The 16,769-nt window shown below is 41.3% G+C and overlaps 1 protein-coding gene across 1 annotated transcript in view; it reads right to left on the bottom strand.

Annotated features, from left to right (window-relative positions):
• Nucleotides 1-16,769, bottom strand: part of hk1 (hexokinase 1) — a 49,488-nt gene that overhangs the window by 29,768 nt on the left and 2,951 nt on the right. The window contains exon 2 of the mRNA XM_029640202.2: nt 10,795-10,957. Coding sequence (XP_029496062.1) covers nt 10,795-10,957 — 163 coding nt within the window. The remainder of the gene's footprint in view (nt 1-10,794; nt 10,958-16,769) is intronic.

A 16,769-nucleotide genomic window follows, 5' to 3' on the forward strand; every position in this document is an offset into this window, starting at 1 on the left:
ATGTCTGTAGTGCCCAGTTGACAGTGATTTTTGTACAAACCGTTATTAAGCAAATTCAGATGACATGTAACTATGTTGGTTCAGTAAACCTCTCTCACGCATAGCTCTCCAAGATAATGCCTATAGGGCTTTAGGTCAACGGGTTAACCCAGTCCTGTGGCACAGGAGACCCAGGTTACAATCCCGTCGGCAATACATAGCTGTTCTACTGAGTAAAGATGATAGAATCAGGCACTGGATGTCTGTGAAAATCTGGATGTGGGATAATGTGTAATCTGTGATGTAACCACAGGTTTTTGATCGGGTGCATGAATAAAGAACGCTCACATTCTGCAGCAAAGGCAGATTCAGGGCCGGTTCCAGGGTTAAGCAACATAAGTGGTTGCTTTGGGCCCCTGGCTGCTAGGGGGCCCCCGACCCCACAACATAGATATATTTTTTTACATTTAGGAACACAGTCGGGGTGTCAACATACTATTGAGAGTAAGAATAGTATAATACACCAGGTGCAATTTTGAAATGTGGTTGTACCAGCAGTTTTTCTCTTGTTACAGTATGTCAGCCACTGACAGTCACAAAAAGTTCCATCATTAGCAAGATATCTAAACTTGTAGTGATCATGGCCGAATAATGAACGGGCACACAGGGCACATGCCCAGGGGTCCTGACCTCCAGGGGGCCCCCATTGATTTTGTTAGTCAATCTCACTCTGATATGTTTACTTTTTAATTTATTTTTGAGAAAAAATGTTAACCTTTATTTAACTAGGCAAGTCACTTAAGGACAAATTCTTATTTACAATGATGGCCTGCACCGGCCAAACCTGGACGACGCTGGGCCAATTGTGTGCCGCCCTATGGGACTCCCAATCACAGCCGTTTGTGATACAGCCTGGATTCTAACCAGGGTGCCTGTAGTGACACCTCAAGCACTGAGATGCAGTGACTTAGACCTCTGCACCACTCGGGAGCCCCTAAATTGATATGGCATAAGTTTAAAGAATAGCAGGAAATTAGATTACATTTTTTTCTCTGCCCCAGGGAGAAATAAGTAGAATTTCATGAAATGTTTTATAAAATTGCAAGGTTGTCTCTCAGCTACATGGAAATATGTGTAGAACTGCAGAAAACTTGCTTCAAAACGGCAAAATTTTCTCTACACCCCATGAATACATTTATAGAATTATAATAAATAAACTTTAAAACTACAAAATTTCTCTCCGCCGTCAAAATGTTTTGCCGCAAGGTGGAGGGGCCCCCCAACCAAATCTTGTTTAGGGACACCAAAAGGCTATAGCCGACCCTGGGCAGATTACACCACGATTATATGGCAAGCTTGGCACTGCAATATGCCTACAGCTATAAAGACAACAACAGTTCATTCAATGAATGCATTGATGAACCCACTTTATGCTTAATCAAATAGATCAATCTTCTGCTGCTACTGTAGATTGACAACAGTTGTCACCACATTCTAGCAAAGTTCATAACTAATAAACACAATAAAATGATTTTTTTTTATGAATCCTACATGATTTCATATTGCTGTATCAGGGACATGTATCAGTATTTATTAAAAGGGTTTGACTTGAATGTTGGCAATTTGAAGCGAGTGCTGCCAATTTATATTGAACTGCCTGAAAGATCATAGGAGAACTTATGAGCTGAGATTTATGAGATTTTGTCCTTTAATATTGGTATAATGAAACATAGGTTGGACTCAGGATATCAGGGCCCGTATCCAGAAAGCGTCTCAGCGTAGAAAATTGTAAGTGCTAAGAATAGAGACATTTAACTCCTACTATTATTGGTAAAAATAAAAGCTATGCATAAAGCCTCTTTAGTAATAAGAGTCCCACTTACTCAACAGATAATTAGAAGGCCTCGTGAGCTGTCCTAACAATTTAATAAGTGTTACCAGCAGTTGCCTTAATAATAGTAAAAGGCAGCGAGTCAGTGGTTCCTGTGCCATGGACAGGCAATTGCTTTGGAGTTGAAAGAATGATTTGATATTTATATAGCCTATGATCAACCCATAAATAATCTACATTTACATGCAACAGTTGGTATCTCTTGCGCTTTTGACAATGATTTTACAAGAGGCCATATTCGGATGATATGCCTAAATTCCTATAATCACTAGGCTAATAAATAATAATGTCACACCCTGACCATAGTTTGCTTTGTATGTTTCTATGTTTTGTTTGGTCAGGGTGTGATCTGAGTGGGCATTCTATGTTGTGTGTCTAGTTTGTCTGTTTCTGTGTTTGGCCTGATATGGTTCTCAATCAGAGGCAGGTGTTAGTCATTGGCTCTGATTGGGAACCATATTTAGGTAGCCTGTTTGGTGTTGGGTTTTGTGGGTGATTGTCTCCTGTGTCAGTGTTTGTGCCACACGGGAATGTTTCCGGTTTACACGTTTGTTGTTTTTGTAGTTTATTCATGTATAGTTTGTTTATTAAAAACAAACATGAATTTCAACCACGCTGCATTTTGGTCCTCTCCTTCAACGGAAGAATCCCGTTACAAATCACATTTTTCTTTGGATTATTTTATCAACCTACATCATGCTATTTCAAGTTATCCCTTTGGAGCGCAATATCACGTTGTAAAAAAAATCCCCTAAATTGGGCATGCCTATAAATTGGGTAATTGACAGCATTTACGTGTTCAGTGATTAAGGAATGCCTAAACCTTTCAAACTTTTTCTGCAACATTATCAGCAAGTGACTTGAAGCCTACTGTGCCAAAAGAGATTTAGAGTTGTTGAACGGGAGTGATTGTGTTGATATAACGGTAATATTATCAAAATGTCGCTCTTAACCATATGATTCAGTGAAATATACCTATCACATCATTCAAAATATCAGAATTTATTAAAAAAGGCAAGAAAAGGCAACATATTAGACAAGAATTAAGAGTAGGTAGAGTGATCATGTCAGGCGAAAATTATATAAAACGTTTTACCATTGAAAGATTTGATGTCAGAGCCCCACCTATTATTTTTTGCCTATTTTGCATGTAATTCTGGCATTAATTGTTTCACATATCAGTTTAGCAAACAATGTAAAAAATAATTATTGAGTTAATAAAGCAACATTCAAACTTGGTCTCTTTCAAAAATGCATGTTTCAGCCTACAGTAGATCAGTGCTTTCTGTGGTGGAGGGGCAGCCAGCGAAAGCACAGAGTGTAGGCATTGTAAATCTTCTCTGGTTGAGCCGTGATTGGATCAGGGTTCTGTCACTCATGGGGACACTACATCACTGCAGAATCTACAGCAGTTCAAGCACCCCTGGGTGTATAAAACACAGTTAGAAATTTATTTGGTTAATGAAATTAATGTACTTAGTAACAAGTCAAATTTGTCTGTGGCTGGCAAAAATAAGACACTAATCTTACAATACAAATTGGATGATGTTCACATAAAGAACGGCGAATGGTGCTTATATTAGATCAAGGACAAAGTGGATAGAAGGAGAAAAAAGCACCTCTTACTTTAGCAGACTTGAAAAAAGGTGTCAGGAAAGAAATGCTATTAATTATTTGTATGTTAGTAGGAATGAAAGAACAGAAACAAAAATATATTCCTCATCCTAATCCCCAATAACTGTAATGATATTTTTTTGAAAAATAAAAGCCATATTCCTACAATAGACTTAGTTACACTTTAAAGAGTTTTGTGAAGCAGAGCTTCAAATAGAGGAATTGGATATAACTGTAAAGAAACCAGCCTTAAATATATCGCCTGGCTGTGATCGCCTGGTTGCGACTTTATTTTGGGATGATCTAAGAGATCTACTTTTTTGACAACTTCATTGAATGTATTGAGAATAATGCTCTCATGCCCACTTTGGAACATGTCATGGGAAAATCCATCATTAGTCAACTAGCAGATTATACCACTCTTTTTCTTAAGGACAAAGAACAGATCCCCCTAGTTATCAATTTACTTCTCAGATGCATCAGGTTTAAGGCTAAATATGAATAATTATGAGCTTATGACCATACACGACCTTCCATTAATTTCATTACATAATATCCCTATAAAGTACAGTTAAATATCTGGTAATTTGTCACAGAGGACAGTGATGCAAGTGTGAAATGAAATCTTCATGTTCATTCAGAGAATGCCAGATTTTGATGACAAAGTACTAATTCAGAAGTTTGCCCACAAGAAGTACCGCCGCGCCATCTTCCTGTTCAAGTGAGCACAGCACAACTACGGTGGGTCCCTTAATATGTCTTGTATGCTGCTGCATAAGTGATGCAATACACCAGGGAGACATCTATACTGTTGCCAAGAAACTAACACTAAGTGCATGTTGTGTAGTAAGCTGTTAGTAGCCCGTTGTATAGTAAGCTGTTGGTAACCTGTGTCTCATCCTAAGAATGTGGTCCCTCTCCCTTTGTGAACTTAGCCTACTGTTCTGACTTAGTGGTGCCCATGTAGCCTATAGCCTGTTTTATTGAAATGTCATCATCGAATAGTTTAAGACCTTTCATTGTCCGGTCATGTGCCTCATTTATTTAACCTGCTGTTCTGACTTGGTGTACAGGGAGAATACTGTAAGAACAGCCCATGTTCTGAAATCTGTCGCTGTCCATTTTAGGCAGCCTACATGCGAATAAGCACATCCGACTCAGCTCACTCATATCTTAATCGAAATGAAGGCTTGCCTCTTATCCACTCATTGTTCCCTTATTCCATAGTTTGTACATCTCATTTGTTATTTTGCTTATATAGGTCTGTCTCATTAGTATCTTAATCACCATTTTAGGCAATGATAGAATTATGCATTTCATTGTTTTGCTTACTTTGTGTATTATAATTAGCTCATGTGCTTTTCTACACGAGGAGGGGATACTATAAAATGTTGTTGGGTCTATAACCATGTACCATGTCTGCCAGTGACAGTCTCTTCCCATTCAAATATTTGTGTTAAACCAAAAGTTCAGTAATAGACCCATGTAATTCCAGTTGATATTGAGAGTGCTGTTTTGTTTGCGCAGTGCTCTGTCTGTGAGTCGGTATATTGTCTATAAAAGTGGATCCTCGTGATTATATTTTCCTTCCTTTTTAGACCACATAATAAAATACTTCAAATGGTAGGTAAACCGCTGAGTCCGCGTCTCTCTTTCTCTCTCTCTTTCTGTATGGAGACTTAAAGAATAGTAAAGTTAACGCCTCAACATCTTGTTGAATTTATCTGAACTAACATGAGAATTTCTGTCGCTGCCTATTTCGAAAGTGCTGAACGAATAGGCCTTCCTCGTCACAGCTCGTTTGCGTTTAATTGCTTATACTTTAAGTGTTAATCATATAAGAACAAAGATTATGAATTTACTGAACATAAATGTAATAATGTTTGTGTATGATTCAAAAGTCAAAACTCGTTTCGGCATTCATTATTATTGAAGGAGGATGCGGTTCTCATCAAGTTACACAAATCCACAAGGAGTCAGTAGAAACCATATTTATTTAAGCAAGATCTAAGCTATATCAACTATGTTTTTAAAAAGGCAGTAAATGAGACTGAATGAACTATTTCGCTGTCAGATCAGACTCCACTAAAAGCCAGGAGTAGCGGTGGTAAGGATTCACTCTATGGTGCTGAAAGGAAAGCTTTGCTGTCGGGACAGCTTTATGTAGGCCCTTATAGTTTGTGGGAACCATTTGCCACTGTTATATCACTTATCACAAAAAATGGGTTTAGTTTGCACCACCAAGATTGACATGCTAAAATCGCCCGTGTTTGATGTACCGTCACAATAAAAGTGGTTGTCTGAAGCGTTCTATAGAGTTACAGCTGGCGATGACTCATCACTATGGCTATTACCAATCATTTGCAACTATATCAATGAAAGTATCATGATGTGAACCTTTCTGGGTATAGATCGTGGCACTCCCCCCCCCCTTTCTCTCACTCTCTCTCTCTCTCCCTCTCTCTCTCTCCTACACCCAGGTTATGTTATCTCAGGTCATAAATTCCTGAAGGAGAATCTCTCCACCTGGCCATGCAGAAAGAGAGACACATAAAAGAGAACAAAGGATTTCCCATGGCGAACACCTAAATCCCAAAAATGGGAATTTGATGCAAAAGGTTCACTTTTGTGAAGGTGGGAATGGTCCGTGGACACTTACGGGACGGGTATGACGAGTGTGTTTCATTTGGTGACCTCAGAGAGGACAGGAAACACACATAACTATATCTCTGAATATGTACATTTCTCAGTTATGGGGTTTTCATCTAATTCCTGTATAAAGTGAATAAGTAAAGATGAAACTATTTGTGAAATGATGTAAGGTGATGTTAAACCTTTAATGAAAGAGAATTGTATTCCCTTTAAAGTCATCTAAGTCATTGGCCCGCCCCCGTGAGCACAGACATGATCTGGCGCCATTTCTATTGAATAAAAACCCCTCCTGAGGAAATCCTCTTCAGAACACGCGTACCTCGGTCAGCTGAGGAGGCACAGGTTTGAGTTTAGACTAAGAAAACCCACAGTGTGAGCTGTGATTGCGAATAGTTATTGAGTTCCTAACCGTACCACATAGAGCATTGGCTACACAGCTGGAAATGGTTCAACTCTGAGACTATCGATCTCTACAGAATAAGAGGAAATCTTAGATACTAATTACTAGTCTGCAGCTAGAAGTGATGTCAACCTGGGATACGAAGACCGACAACCGCCAAAACCACTATTGTATGAGAACATTTCTGAATGGTACTCTGAAAGTACCCATTCTAACCACGAAATACTTTGATCTTCAGGGAAGCAGAGAGAGAGACGCTTGGATGAACTCTCCAACAGAGAGACGGAGGATTTCAACAGAGATCACGACGACACACTGAGTGTAAATATATATTGATTGCAGTTATTCCCAAATAAGTGGGCATTAATGTGCAAAGGATTAGCATTTAAATTAATATAATTATCAACTGTGTAGTGATTAATTTTTTTGTCTTTCCCGCTATTCTCAGTCCACACCCACTTCCCTTTGTCCACCAAGCCATCATATCGGCTTAGCCCACTAGGGAACCTCCCCTATCATTTCCTTGTAACCATATCTACTGTGTTGTTTGTTTATGAATTTCTGTGATTATTTAGTTACTTAGTAAATAAATAATTAAGACAATTGGTGTATGTGTCACGTTCTGACCTTAGTTCCTTTGTTTTTGTCTTTGTTTTAGTATGGTCAGGGCGTGAGTTGGGGTGGGCAGTCTGTTTGTTTTTCTATGTTGGTTTTTGAGTTTGGCCTAGTATGGTTCTCAATCAGAGGCAGCTGTCAATTGTTGTCCCTGACTGAGAATCATACTTAGGTAGCCTGGGTTTCACTTTTGGTTGGTGGGTGTTTGTTTCCGTGTGAGTGTTTGGGCCACACGGTACTGTTTTGTTTTGTTCACATCGTTTATTGTTTTGTTCCAGTGTTCAGTTTGTTTATTAAAAAGACATGAACACTTACCACGCTGCACCTTGGTCCCCCTCTCTATCTCCAGACGACATCCGTTACAGTATGGATGATTCATAGTAAAGGCTGGGTTCGTGCAGAAAACCAACCATTTATGACATTTGGAATGAGACTACCGTGAGGTAAAGAATAATTAATTAATTAGAAAAATAATTGATTAGATATTAAAATATCTGAAGAGTTATATTAGGAAAATTATAACTTTGTAATCTAAAGATTTTTCTTGGTGCCCCGACTTCCTAGTTAATTACATTTACATGATTAGTGTAAGAGGTGTGTAGGGAAGTCAGACGCAGGAGAGCAGAACTAGGTAATAGCCGGAGCAGTTTAATTGTAAAACCAACGGCATAACGAAATAAACAAACATGGGTACAAAACCCAACACGCACCAGTAACATGTGCACAATAAACAATAAACAATTCCACACAAAGCCATGGGGGGAACAGAGGGTTAAATACACAACAATAAATTAGGGAAATTGAAACCAGGTGTGAAACGGCTGAGATGCGGTGGAAATGCGGTACCCTAGGAAGGAGACGGACTGTTGGAAGAACAGACATTTCTCAGCCTTGGCGTACAGGTCATGCTCCAACAGTCGACCAAGCACTTTGAGCACCAGGGACACATGCTCGGCGCATGCAGCGGAGTATATCAGAATGTCATCGATATCACCACTACACCCTGCCCATGCAGGTCCCTGAAAATCTCGGCTACAAAGGCTTGGAAGACTGATGGAGCATTCATCAACCTGTACGGCATGGCCAGGTACTCATAATGCCCTGAGGTCGTACTGAACGCCATCTTCCACTCGTCTCCATCCCGGATACGCACCAGGTTGTAAGCACTCCTGAGATCAAGTTTGGTGAAGAAATGCGCCCCGTGCATTGACTCAATCGCCGTGGCGAAAAGAGGAAGCGGGTAACTGTACCTCACAGTTATCTGATTAAGACCTCGATAGTCAATACACGGGCGCAGACCTCCCTCCTCCTTCTTCACAAAAAAGAAAGGAGGTGGGGAAAGTGGAGGACCGAATGTACCCCTGACGCAGGGATTCGGAGACATATGTTTCCATAGCCACCGTCTCCGCCTGTGACAGAGGATACACGTGACTCCTGGGAAGTGCAGCGTCTACCAGGAGATTTATCGCACAATCCCCCCGTCAATGGGGTGGTAATTGAGTCGCCTTCTTTTTTGGAGAAGGCGAGAGCCAAATCGGCATATTCGGGGGGAATGCGCACGGTGGAGACCTGGTCTGGACTTTCCACTGTAGTAGCACCTACAGAAACACCTAAACACCTCCCCGAGCACTCTCGCGACCACCCCGTGAGAGCCCTTCGTAGCCATGAAACAGTGGGGTCATGACAAGCTAACCAGGGTAGGCCTAGGACCACGGGAAACACAGGAGAGTCAATGAGAAAGAGACTGATTCTCTCCGTGTGACCCCCCTGCGTCACCATGCCCAAAGGAGCGGTGGCCTCCCTTATCAACTCTGACCCTAATGTTTGACTATCGAAGGTGTGAACTGGGAAGGCATAGCCACAGGAACAATGGGGATCCCTAAACTATGGGCAAATGATCTGTCAATAAAATTTCCAGCCGCGCCTGAATCGACGAGCACCTTATGCTGAGAATGCGGAGAAAACTCAGGAAAAGCAACAAACAAAAACATGTGTGCAACAGAGGGCTCTGGGTGAGAATGGTGCCTTCTCACCTGTGGTGATGCCAGAGTGCCCTGCATGCTGCCTCAACCCCCAGAGGAACCAACCCGGCACCGGCCAGCAGTGTGACCTCTGCGGCCACAGATGGTGCCCGAGACGGAACCTCCTCCGGTCTCCCTGAGCGCAGCACCTCCCAACTCCATGGGCATCGGAGCGGTGGTGCTGGGGGATGGAACCAACAGACCCCGATCTGGACGTCCGCGGGTAGCCAGCAGGTTATCCAGCCGAATGGACAGGTCCACCAGCTGGTCGAAGGTAATGGTGGTGTCCCTGTAGGCCAACTCTCGACGGACATCCTCGTGTAAACTGCAGCAATAGTTGTTGATCAGGGCCCTGTCGTTCCATCCCGCTCCAGAGGCCAGGGTCTGAAAGACCAAAGCGAACTCCTGTGCGCTCCTCGTCACGGCCCGAAGGACCCGGGTGGACGGTTGCCAGGTATAAATCCAACTGCAGCAGGAAACCCTGGCAGTGGGCATCCGTCCCATCGTACTCCCCGGGGAGGGTAAGGCGAATCCCACTGGAACCGGGTGCAGGGGGAGTGAGTAGTGGAGGCCCCTGTTGTGCTGGGGGAGGCGCTGGAGGAACTCCTTGTCTCTCCCCGTGGTCCATGGTTTGGACAATGTGGTCCAGGGTGGCGCCAAGATGGTGGATCATCACCTCTTGCTCCAGCACGCGCTCCTCGACCCCTATACCATGGGCACCTGCTCCTCCTGACTCCATATGGGTGGTGTGGAATTCTGTAAGGGGTGCGTAACTGGTGGCAGGGAAGTCAGATGCAGGAGAGCAGAACTAGGTAATAGCCGGAGCAGTTTAAATGTAAAACCAACGGCATAACGAAATAAACAAACATGGGTACAAAACCCAACGCGCACCAGTAACATGTGCACAATAAACAAGAAAACAATCCCACACAAAGACATGGGGGGAACAGAGGGTTTAATACACAACAATAAATGAGGGAAATTGAAACCAGGTGTGTAAGAAAACAAGAAGAAACAAATGGAAAATAAAAAATGTATTGACGATGGCTAGAAGACCGGTGACGCCGACCCCGAACAGAACACCGCCCGAACAAGGAGAGGAAACGACTTCGTTGGAAGTCGTGACAATTAGTTTAATCACGTAATAATAATTGCAGAGAATTGATTTGATAAAATAAGTCTTCACTTTAATGATGCCAAAGACACGACAAAAATCATAACTATCTTTCCTTTGCGGTAACTCAAACTGTTGTGATTATCAGCTGATAAACTTTTATGAGGTGAGTTTGTCTGGGCAGTGTCTTAACATCATCCTAAAACCTATTCTGAGCTGGGAGTTTTTTAATTCTTAAAACAGGTTTTAACAGGATTCCTAGGACCTTTTCTGAGATTCTTCGTGGATATGGGTCCAGACCCTGTTATTTCTATTGTGACTCTAGCCAATGGGTGAAAAAACAGAAACCATGCCACTTGACCAACTGGTTTCTGCCTCACACCTGGATTTGTAACTGTACAAATCTTTAACATGTTATTACATCTTGTCCTTAAAAAAGAAAGAACCAGGCATAGATTTCCCACAACTCTTCTTCCTCTGTGTATCTGGTTGGAGTGTCCATGCTCACCTGATCCATCAGGAATGGACCTGACGAAGGTGGGCAGCATCTTGACAGTTGCTGTGGGGTTCGTGTCCCGACCCAGCCCATTCCCCAGTTCCCTCCGGAATCGTTTCATGATGTCCATCAGCGTCTCGTCGGAGAAACGCATGGCGTATAGGTACTTATCGATCTGAAAGACACCAACACATCATCATCATTGATCATTTACAACCAGTTTCTTCAAATTAATCCAGGGAGTAATTCATTCATAATTCATAACATTAAGATGATATGATCTACTTTCTCCTTAAGATGGAACACAATGGGCTCTCAAAAGACACTAACAGTTGCAAAACATCTACTAGCTGTCCTTTGACATACTGGATCCAGTATCACGATGAAGGCCACACCTCTAAGCCTTAATCTTGGGAGACTGAGCTGTTCTCTCTAAAGTCTTTCCACATCTGTTCAGGGGAATGAACAGGCAGTTAACCCACTGTTCCTAGGCCATCATTGAAAATAAGAATTTGTTCTTAACTGACTTGCCTAGTTAAATAAAGGAAAAATAAAATAAATAAAAGAGTTGCTGAGGACAAGCAATTCATTTTTGTCCTCTCTAATGGACATTCGTTTTTGGTCTATACATCCATACATAGCATTGTGTTTGGTCTCTTTGTACCTTTGAGAGGACATTCTGGGCTTTTCAATGATATCACATATGTGGTGGTGTCACCTTGATATTTTTTTTATTTCTGATACTTCAAAATGGCTACTATCACAATTACCATCACAATTAGCACGTTATGATATTTGATATTCAAATGGTTTCTAATAGGTAAATATCTCAGAACAGTGTACTATTTATAAAGAGCTAAATAAGAGCCTGTTAATGGCCCAGTGCAGTCAAAACCATGATTTTCCTGTATTTTATATATATTTCCACACTATGAGGTTGGAATAATACTGAGAGAGCTGTTTGAAAAGACCCCCTGAAATTTCAGCCTGTTTTGGTGACATCACCAGGTAGTAAATGACTAATCAATCAGATATTATATATATCTGAAGTTATATTATGAACCTTTTCGCTTTCTAAATCAAAATTTTCCGAGGTACCCCGATTTCCTAGTTAATTAAGTTCACATGATTAGTTTAATCACGTAATAATAATTACACATAGGGAATTTATTTGATCAAATAACAGTCTTCACATTTAATGACAGTAAAGACACGACATATTGGTGCCCCGTGTGAATCATCTAAAATAGAATGAGGCATTTTCATTCAGCCTATATAAAATTGAAAAGCAGAATGCATTTTACACTCAGATTATATTATACAGCAGGGGAGTTGTAGACAGGAAATATTGGTTGTGTGTGTGTTGCCATAGATGTCCCGTTATTTGCGTATCTGATGACGTCAGGGTGACTAATGAGTTGTAGAGTTAGTGATTACATTTCTAAGTGCTAGAAATTTGAGAAATAGAGCGATTGGCCAAACGTAGTGCTATTTCTGCCTCCCGCATTTCAGAAGCGGGTAGGCTCGGTCATTATTCATTTCTTGAGTGGGGATACAGGGCTAGCCGATTGAAATTGAGTAGATATTAGCTTAACTCACGATAATTATCTCTCTGTCTCTCGCATTTCTACGCGAGTAGACCAACGGTGCATTTCTTTGTTTACCGTGCGTTACGGTAAACATCACGAAAATCACGCAGAGAAATGGTTTGAACGTAATACGTTATAAGTAAAACCGTTTCCTTGCTGAAAGGGATCCTATGTTATGCTTGAAATTGTACAAAGTAGGATTAGCTTGCACGAGATGCTAAGCTAACAAAGGGAAAGCAGCCATTTTGTTTTTCCTGTGTCACGTTGTAATTCCTCCGCCTTGCCTGACGGAAGTCTCTCCCTTTGCACTTCCATTTGATTTCAGCTTTCCGCGATCCGTGACCCCCTGGGGCTGAAGAATCGCCAGTACGTTTCTTTTAAAAATAATTATTTACGTTTAACAAGTAGTTTCTTATGATATCCAGCCTGTCTCAACTGATTGGATATCGATGTCTCATTCAATTTAACTAAAAGGTAAAATTGCCTGATTTACCTTTTTCCAATGGACACTTAAAATAATATCCAAATGGATGGGTTTCTACAAATGAGACTTTTTAAACTTTTCCACATTAACCTTGATACAGCAACGCTCTCAGGTTAATTAAAGTTTAATACCCAAGTAGCCTATACAGGTTTGATTTATCATTAACATTGATTAAATCAGTAAAATTTGCATTTGCAAAGCTCATTTAGGACTACCCAGTACTGAATGAAGTCCCGCTTCCAGTGGGAATCCCATGTGGCTTCGGCCTTAGGGACATGTGAACCTGGTGATGAATGTACCCTAACATTTCAAACGACTGTTTACACGTATGATAATCCAGACAATCTTAATTGATTGGATATCATCGTCTCATTCAATTTAATAAGTTAAATTGTCGAAAATACCTTTTCAGGTTCTTCCAATTAAATTAGACATTTTAAACTTTCCCATATTAACCTAGATGAACTAACTTCTCAGGATAATTCCATTTTAATTCCCAGTTGCCTATACAGGTATGATTAATCATTATCATTGATAAATCAAGTACATTTGCTTTTGCAAATTCATTCACATGCAACTCCCACATTATGATACAGTACTGATGGTTCATTAACATCTATAAATAGATTCAAATTGTCTTTGCATCTTCCAAAATATTCCAAAACCACAAATTCTCTCCTCTCAAATGTTCTAATAATGTGCAAGCTGGTTCCCACTCCCCCGCTAAGTAGTGAAACCTCACCCATAAAAGGTTTGATCTCTGACCTCTGACCTCAGTAGTGATACCAACCCTAACTTTGTCATTAGCAGAAAACAGTAGAAATCACGACAAATGCTCTCCAAAATCAGGCGCAGGCCTTGTGAAGGTTATCTCCAGTCCCTGATGTCTTGCCATCCATAATTGGCTTCGGTCCAATACCGCAGTGCACAGCTGAAGCACGGGCAGGACACAGTAGACATAAAGGGACAGGTGGAGAGAACTGGAAAATTGATGACAAATGCAGAAAAGGGAACAATTCTGCTAGCTATGGAACTACGTTTGAAAACTGAACAATTAAATGTAATTGCAAAAACTTATGACGACGATAAAGCACAAACTCTTCAAAAAAATGGTTTCCTACAGGAACAAAATCGTCTTCTACAGGAACAACTCCATTTAGCCAAAACTAAATACGACGATGTCCACACAAAACTAGATCAATCTGACGAGTTATCTACAAACAGGAGCGCTCAACTTGATAACATGCATGCAGTTTTGTTGAACATTACTCAAAGTAACACTGTTCTACTCCAAATGCTGCAGACCAAAGATGATCAGTTAATGAACACAACGACTAAGTTGGAGGACAAATCAGCAGAATTCATTGAAGTTGCTGCGCAAATTAATGATGAGAGAACTCAGGTGATGAAGATGGAAATATTGATTTCCAAGCAAGCGCAGGAAATCTCATCACTGAATCTCTCGCTCCTTACTCAAGACCTCTATCTGCAAAACATGACAGATAGGTTTGAGACCGAAAGGAGCCAGTGATACACTCACGTGCCTAAATTCAGTACTCTAAGCGCTCAAGTGGAATCCGCAATGCAGCAGAATACCACCCTTAATCTGGTGGAATTCCAGAATGATCACGGGCTACAGCATGACTACCCAACCAAGCAACCGGAGCCCGGCACTCAAAGGAGTGAAGACTATAGAAGGTTTCAGACTTTGCCTCCCTCATGTGTCCCCCAGTCTTCTCCTCTTGGCCATTCAGCATTGAGTAATATGGCGCCTCTTGGCCAATAAAACCAAACTTGGCTTCTTCTCTTGGCCTTTCGGCTCCAATTTCCCACAGGATGAAGCCAACCTTCTCCGTCCACTTGGCGTGGAACACCTTGACAAACTTGTCAAGAATTTCCACACCTTTGACCCCGTTCCAGGTCAGCCAAACGATACTGAGACATTCCTAGCTGACATAGAGGACACATTGGAGGGCTACCCGAACGCTACAGGTTCTGACCGAGTTTACCTGTTGAAGCAAACGTCGACGAGGTTCATTTGTGTAACAGCAACACATGCTTAACGACTATACTAAACTTTCCACAGCTTTGAAATGAGAATTCAGTGTGTTTGCGACTCGCAAACACAATAGCTCACAGGAAAACACTGTCAAACAAACTCGGAATGAACACCCACAAGCTTACTATCATAGGCTTTGTTCAGCTTACTTTGGACTACTCACTGAAACAGGAATGGAAGAGCTGTTACCATTCAAATAAATGTTTCTGTCAAACATGTATCCCACCTTCATTACCTACTTGGGCCCTAGAGCCAATGTTGGCTTGCCTATCTTACAACTCAGAGAACTTGCAAGCACAGCTTTTGAGGCATCAAAAGCTCGCAACGCTAAGAGCCCTGACCACACGGTTTCAGACCAGGAGCACTCACTCCAGTTAAAGGGAGCATTATCTGGTATTGGAGCACTGATAGATGATGCACAACAATGGTTTCTGCTACAAAACCACAAATCCAATAACCTCTGCAGTCTAAATAACTGTAAATTAAATCGCCATTGAAACTACTACCGATACAATTGACCTGTTCGCTTCATTCCTGCACCCTACCCACAAAAAGTGTCAGAGCACAAGGGTAACAATCAAAACGTAGACCAATGTTCTCTGGAAGTTCCACTACGTGAAGAACTAAAGCGAGAAGAATTTGAGAAAATAGTCAAAGATAAGTCAGAAGGACTAGACGGAGAATTGGACACAAGGTCCGCAGGAATGAACTGATTGACCATTAAGGATGTTAAAATTTAATTTCTCCTGCTCTCACTCGAGACTCAATCCATGGCCACCCTGATCAAGAAACAAGCCCAGAGGCTTTGTCTATAGAATATGATGCAAAGGTTGCGAAGAAAAAGGTCAAAAGCTTCGTTAAAGCCAAGCCCACTCAAAATCCGAAGAGGAAATCTGCCTTCACCTCGGACCGAAATGACACATCACGTCGTTGCGAACGACCACTCCACTTTGTGGGGAATATGTCCACTAAACGCGAATCTAAACGGCCATACCTGGAAACAGTCCTGGAGGACTGCTTACCTTGTCATGCACTAATTGATTCGGGCGTGACGATATCGCTCATCTCTCAACCATTGTTCGATGATTTCAAAAGGTTTTAAAGCCATCTAAACGTGGTTAATCTTAGAACTACCCATCCCGGATCCGGGAGAATTGTCATCAACTACACTAATTAGCATAGCGCAACGGTCAAAAAATATTACTAGAAAATATTAATATTCATGAAATCACATGTGAAATATAGCGAAACACATCTTAGCCTTTTGTTAATCACCCTGTCATCTCAGATTTTGAAATTATGCTTTACAGCCAAAGCAAGACAAGCGTTTGTGTTGTTTATCGATAGCCTAGCATAGCATTATGTCCAGCAAGCAGCAGGAAGCTTGGTCACGAAAATCAGAAAAGCAATCAAATTAATCGTTTACCTTTGATGATCTTTGGATGTTTTCACTCACGAGACTCCCAGTTAGAAAGCAAATATTCCTTTTGTTCCATAAAGATTATTTTTATACCCAAAATACCTCCGTTTGTTGGTCACGTTATGTTGAGAAATCCACCGGAATAGCGCTCACGACAACGCCGAAACATTTTCCGAATTATATCCATAATATTGACAGAGACATGGCAAACATTTTTTATAATCAATCCTCAAGGTGTTTTTCAAATATCTATTCGATAATATATCAACCGGGACAGGTGGCTTCTTAGTAGGAAAGAGAGAAACAATGGTCGCACTTGTCTATTACGCACAAATCACTCTGAGAGCCTCCAGCTGACCACTGACACAATGTTGTCGTTCAGGCTCATTTTTCAAAATAAAAGCCTGAAACTATGTATTGTGACACTAGATACAT

This window comes from Oncorhynchus nerka, linkage group LG28, assembly GCF_034236695.1.
Source record: "Oncorhynchus nerka isolate Pitt River linkage group LG28, Oner_Uvic_2.0, whole genome shotgun sequence".
Taxonomy (NCBI): Eukaryota; Metazoa; Chordata; class Actinopteri; order Salmoniformes; family Salmonidae; genus Oncorhynchus; species Oncorhynchus nerka.